Source organism: Channa argus, chromosome 19 (assembly GCF_033026475.1).
Source record: "Channa argus isolate prfri chromosome 19, Channa argus male v1.0, whole genome shotgun sequence".
Lineage (NCBI taxonomy): Eukaryota > Metazoa > Chordata > Actinopteri > Anabantiformes > Channidae > Channa > Channa argus.
Window position 1 is genome coordinate 5,177,722 of NC_090215.1, and position 6,124 is coordinate 5,183,845.

General features: G+C 41.1%; 1 protein-coding gene across 12 annotated transcripts in view; it reads left to right on the top strand.

Moving 5' to 3' along the window:
• arhgap12b (Rho GTPase activating protein 12b) overlaps window positions 1-5,430 on the top strand; it is a 52,960-nt gene extending 47,530 nt beyond the window's left edge. For all 12 annotated transcript variants that reach the window (XM_067486450.1, XM_067486453.1, XM_067486456.1 and 9 more), the window contains 7 exons: window positions 119-221; window positions 319-438; window positions 572-670; window positions 1,486-1,563; window positions 1,754-1,888; window positions 2,313-2,418; window positions 3,845-5,430. In XM_067486450.1, the coding sequence (XP_067342551.1) occupies window positions 119-221; window positions 319-438; window positions 572-670; window positions 1,486-1,563; window positions 1,754-1,888; window positions 2,313-2,418; window positions 3,845-4,019 (816 nt within the window). In that variant the 3' untranslated portion in view covers window positions 4,020-5,430. The remainder of the gene's footprint in view (window positions 1-118; window positions 222-318; window positions 439-571; window positions 671-1,485; window positions 1,564-1,753; window positions 1,889-2,312; window positions 2,419-3,844) is intronic.
• The last annotated feature ends 694 nt before the right edge of the window (window positions 5,431-6,124 follow it).

Sequence of the window (6,124 nt, forward strand, 5' to 3'; positions counted from 1 at the left end):
TCAAGGTGAACGGGTAGACTGAGGAGCATGAATGCTTTGCTTCAAACATCCATGGAGTGGATAAATAAAGTCTGAGCTGGCTTAAATTTAACTTTGCAAACTCCTGTGTCCTGTCCAGGCCTGGGAGTCAGATGAGGCCATTGAAGAAGACATGCCTGAGTCTCCAGGAACTGAAAAACAGGACAAGGAGAAAGACCACCGGGATTCCAAGAAGAACAGGGGTGAGACAGGTTGACCTTGCCAAAGTCCCTACAACAATAACCATAATAAATAAAGGTCTTAATGAAATACTCTCTTGTCCTGCCTGCCTTCCTGCAGTGATGAAGACATCTGTGAGTATGGACTCATCAGACCAGAAGAAAACCCGGATGAAGCTCAAAAAGTTCCTGACACGTCGACCAACATATCAGGCCGTTAGAGACAAAGGGTATATCAAAGGTATTCCCACAAAATACAGCACAGGGACTAGTTCTAGCACTAGTTTCTGATCATGTCCCACGTGTGACTATGTGCCACTGTTGTTAAATTGCTCGAAGATGCATTTGATGACTGTTTTCTTGCTGTTTCACAGATCAGGTGTTTGGCTGCAGTCTGACAAGTCTGTGCCAGCGGGAGAACACATCAGTGCCCGACTTTGTCAAAATTTGTATCGATCATGTAGAGAACACAGGTATTAACAGCGGCAATTAGACTATTTCCTAGTTCTTATTTAAAAAAAATCAAAAAATATGGTAGGGATGGTACAAACAACATGGAAACAATTGTTCCTTGTGGTTTTTTCTTTGTTTTCTTGTTATCACATAGTTGTCTTCAGCAGATAATTAGCTCTCCCATGTTACTTTCTGATAAGGTATAAATACACCAGCTCCTGAATCAAGAAGCTGATGATTTGCCATCAGCCACAGTTTTTGTTATTATCTGCTGCTGGCCTTTGCTCATATCATTGTTTGGTCCAGTCCAGCACTATTAGCAACCTAATCTGAACATGAACTAGCTGCTCAGTCTGATGTATCAGTGATTGTTACCTATTTAATGTGCTCTTTAAAGTTTCAGTCTGCATATTATATCTCTATACATCTTTATAATCTTAAATTTATTCTATAAAGTGCCCTGAGATGACTTTGTTGTCAATTGGCGCTATATAAATAATGTTGAATTGAAAAAGTTGAATATATATGGTTAGCTGATTGGTGAATAATTAGACATTCAACGTTGAGTGTACAATGTGCACGACTGATACAGTATTATTTAGCAGTAAGAAGTAAAATAATAAACCAGGTTGTATGGTCTTTCCATATTATTGTGTAGAGATTTGTGTGTAGTTGTGTGTGTAGCGATTAGTTATGCCGAATTGTGCTCTTTGCAACGTAATGTTTTAACACAAGTTTTGAGATGATGCAGAGTTTTTATGGGTGTTTGTTGGCACTATTTCTTTGATTAGATCCATATGTCAGAACTCACAGATTTTGTCCCTTTGTCCTGCAGGTCTCAATGTTGACGGCTTATACAGAGTGAGCGGAAACCTGGCGGTGATACAGAAGCTGCGCTTTGCTGTGAATCACGGTAGGAATCCAGTTCCCCTTTGCTCAAGTCCTGTCTTAACACAATTCCCACAATAACTGTATAAGCTGAATATGACAAAAATGTTGTTGTATTAAGACAGTTTTCTCTTTATCTTTTATGTTTTTTGGTTTTTTCTTTTTGCTTGGTTGGTTGGTTGATTGGTTGGTATGGTTTTCTGTCTTATCATCAGATGAGAAGGTGGATCTGAATGACAGTAAGTGGGAGGACATCCATGTCACCACTGGAGCTCTGAAGATGTTCTTCAGGGAGCTTCCCGAGCCTCTTTTTACATACGGATCCTTTAATGACTTTGTTAATGCTATCAGTGAGTAACATGACTTGCTATTATGACATAGAACCAGTACAAAGATATGCTATGACAATGTGTGAAACAATTACAATACTTAAGGACAAGTAAAATGTTCATCACACCCATCCATTAATTTTCTTGATGGCTGCTGGAGCCGATCCCATCTGTCATTGGGTACATCCATATTCATTCATACTCACACTCACACACAGGGGCAATTTCAGAGTCAATTTAACCTAACTGCATGTATTTATTCCATCGGAGAAAACTGGAACCCACTGTGGAAACGTACACAGACAGGGGGAGTACATGCTCACTCCACATTCATGAAGTTAAAGTCCTGTTCCACTTTCTCCATGATGTGTCTGTGTTTAATTTGGCCAGAAGATGGTGCTCTCTACATGTGCTTTTACTGACCTCTTGCCTGTTTCTGTTTCAGAATGTTCAGACTACAAGCAGCGAGTGAATTCAATTAAAGACTTAATCAAGAAGTTGCCAAAACCAAACCACGACACAATGCAGAGCCTGTTCAAGCACCTGCGGAGGTAAGAACTGCACACAAATAACTAATACTTACTGCTGAAACAATTATACTCTTGTTAAGTCATCATTTTCTTATAAAGGCGTGAGACTGATGTTCCTGTACAGAAACAGTGTATTCATGCTGTGTGACTTTGTGACTGCATTCATGTTACAATTTATCACAAGTGCAAACAAGTTGGTCTGGAAAGTATGTTTGTTACAACACACATCAGCCAGACACTCCCCTTCCACTGGGTGACATTTCTCTTTTTCTAAAAAGTGTGGTTGACACAAATATTGTCTAAACTAATGAGAATGCCAGTAACTTTGATGTAGATCTTGCACATGTGCAGTTGAATGTTCCCAGGAGAACAGTAGCCACAGTACTTGGCGTTAAATGGCATTCAAGTTTGGAATAACCACTATTCTGATATATCCCGTGGGCGCATCATACAGTTTCCCATGCTACTACCTCTGTGTGCTGCGACTGTGGCGCAGGAAGGTAGAGCGGTTGTCCACCAAACTCACAGTTGTTGGTTCAATCCCCACCTCCTCCAGTCACATGTCGAAGTGTCCTTGAGCAAGACACTGAACCCCAACTTAGTTGCTCCCGGTGAGTGTTGGCCAGCTGCATAGCAGCTCTCCCATCGGTGTATGAGTGTGTGATTGTGAGTGTGAATGGGTGAATAAGAAGCAATGCTTCAGCGCTTTCAGTGGTATATATAAGTGCAGAACATTTACCATTTATGAACATGCCTGGCTGTTAAGGTTAACTCTGACTTAAATTAGTTCTCTGTATACAGCTCATAAACGGCACTGAGAGGATATTTATACAAACTCTGTTTGGACTCTCATGCCTACTTTTACTTTACCTTTCTTCAGACTGATCAGCCTGTGGGCAAACAAAAGCAACAGCCAGGTTTAGCATGAAGTCTGCTGCAGCAAGTGGCAATATCATATGTTTACTGTGGCATTTACCTTGGTTTTCCATTTGCATTTATATGGCACTTTGTTTGCTGTAATTCAGCACCTATGAAGTGGTGTTTCTTGAGGAAATTCATAGCTTGACATTCAGTGTGTGGAGGTTTACATATATCAGCAGGCGGATTTAATCTTTTTTTCCCTCCTTTCTATGAATGTTATTGTTCTTTACATCTGCATGCAAGGATGTAGATTCTGTTTAAAAATGCTATTCTGCTCTTGCCTGGAGCGTTGAGTGGTGATACAGAGTGTGATTTTTTATTTTTTTTTTTAGACTTTCTTCAGCACTCAATCTCAAGCCCAGGAGATGTGTGTAAAGATTGTAATGTTTTTGCAGATGAAGCCCTGGAGCTGCATTCGAGCTGTAGACCTGAATGACAAATACACTCGCACTTAATCGTGACACAACTCACTTCAAAATCTTCTTTTGTTCTTCCTTTACCCTTGTCTTCCCCCCCCAATGCCCAGGGTGATTGACCATGGCGAGGCCAACCGCATGACCACCCAGAGTGTGGCCATCGTGTTCGGACCCACGCTGCTCAGACCAGAGACTGAGACGGGAAACATCGCCGTCCACATGGTCTATCAGAACCAGATAGTGGAGCTCATATTGCTCGAGTACGAAAGCGTCTTCGGGAGGTAGAGACGCCAGCTGAGAAGACACCAAACACAGACTTGTTTTCCTTTAATCCTGCTTTTCTTTGACTTGACTGAACGTTTTTGTGGACCAAGCATTTGGGAGAAAAGTATCAAATTTCAAATCTTGGACAGGACAGTTTATGCAAGTGTTGCACTTAGAGAAGTTTTGGGGGTGAATATAAAAAAAGGTGTACAGATTTCACCTGCTTTTTCAGTTGCCATTCCTGCTGCGAGTAGCAGCGTGGACGATGACCAGTGTTTCATAGTGATGCTGTCTGGACGTCTGTGTGATTTGGAGAATTTGAGTATTCAGGTGTTTTTCCACATGCACTGGACCCCTGCACAGTGGAGCCAGTATTCAAACTTAAGTGGATGGCTGAGACATCAAAGGCCGGACCAGCAGCCTCGTCACCTCCCTGGAGAAATGAGCTAAATCTGAACTGGTTTTCTCTTTCCTTCTGGAGCTTTGTCTCATCACAGATGAGCCCTCTGTGGTTTTGGATCAGGTGGGAAAAGTAATCAGTGTTAATGTTAACTGTCTTTTTGGCACTTGGAGGAAGCGGAGTCACAGATCGTGTCCCCGCAGTCCCACGTACATTGATGACACCATCACCTTCCTGGCTCTCATCCCCTTTAAAATCAGTGTTATTTAACTGAGCATCCCATGACTTGAATGATGGAGGAAAAAAACAGTGTTTGTGCGTGTGACTAAATGGAATAAAAACCAGAGAAGAATCATCCTCGTCTTTGCCCCTTTGTACAAACTGCGTGTCGTGTAGTCTAACGTGCTTTGATCAAAAGTGTTCGTTGAGCTGCTGGTGCTCGTTGAATGAACGTCAGTGTTAGGATTCTTCAGTGGCAGGAAAACATCACTGAAGTCCTGGGTTTACTGGAAAATAATGAAGTGGATTTGTGAGAACTGCTATTTCACATGAATTGTGTGTGCGTGCGTGACTCAATTCCCTTTCTCTTCACCTAAGCTAATATTTAAAGAGTATTCAGAGAAGGGAGCTGGTACTGATGATACTTCCCATGTTGAGTGTGTGAGTGTTAGAATGCAAAGCAGAGCCTTTAAAAACCTTTCAGTGCATATGTACAGTGACAGGAACTAGTTGTTTGAAATGTGCTTTAGTGACTGAGGTGTGCGTGTGTGTGTGTGCGTGTGTGTGTGTGTGCGTGCGCTTGCATTGATGGTGAACCAGTGAAAGACTATTTTGATTTTGTACATTTAAATATGAGAATACACAGATTGTTTAAAACAAGAAAAGAATAACCACTCATGATTGACTGTTACTTTTGTTTGAAGGTGTATCTGGAGTGTTTGAACATGGTCAGCTGCACATTCTGAATGTAATTTGCAGGCTAACTGCCGTTTGTGAAATTGCTATGTCTAATAAAAAAAAGCTAAATGCTCAGACTCCTTAAATGTGTGTCAGTGAAGTTAAATGATGCTTTTGGATGGAGAAGACAAAAAGAGAGGAAGGTGAGTCTGCTGTTTAACCTTCAATAAACTTTAAAGCTTCACCTCTCCCTTGGCTTTAATTACATAATTGAATTAATCTACTCACCACTGGTATCCTGGTTATTGAATTGAGTGATTAAGCTCTCACGTCTCAATCAATTATATTCGTATCTGTTAATTATGAAATGAAGTGCAGTATATTTTGGGGGATTTCTCAAATGCAGCAGAACCTCTGCCACTCAGCTTCCATTAATCTGATTTCTCCGTTCTTCGAAGGCATTTTTGTCATTACTCTGCAGGTCAGATGTGGCTGCAGACCTGAAGGCTCTGGATTAATTGATGTCTAATTAGGTAATTGCCACGGTGCCAGTTTTGATTAAGGAGCACGAAGCGGAGTCGGTGCTGAGCAAAGCTGCTTCCTAAGGGCCACAGCCAAAAATTACATTTAGCTTTCTGCTTATTTTCCTGCAGGGTTTGTGTGTGTGTGTGTGTGTGTGTTGGGATATTTGTGTATTTTGTGAATTTGGCATCTTTTTAGTCAGCAGGAAAAGGGTGAAAAGCTTAATCTTATTTATGAGATGATGAGGGCCCTTTTTTATGATAAGATTACATCTAGTTTTGAATTCACAATCCCAATATTTCACAAT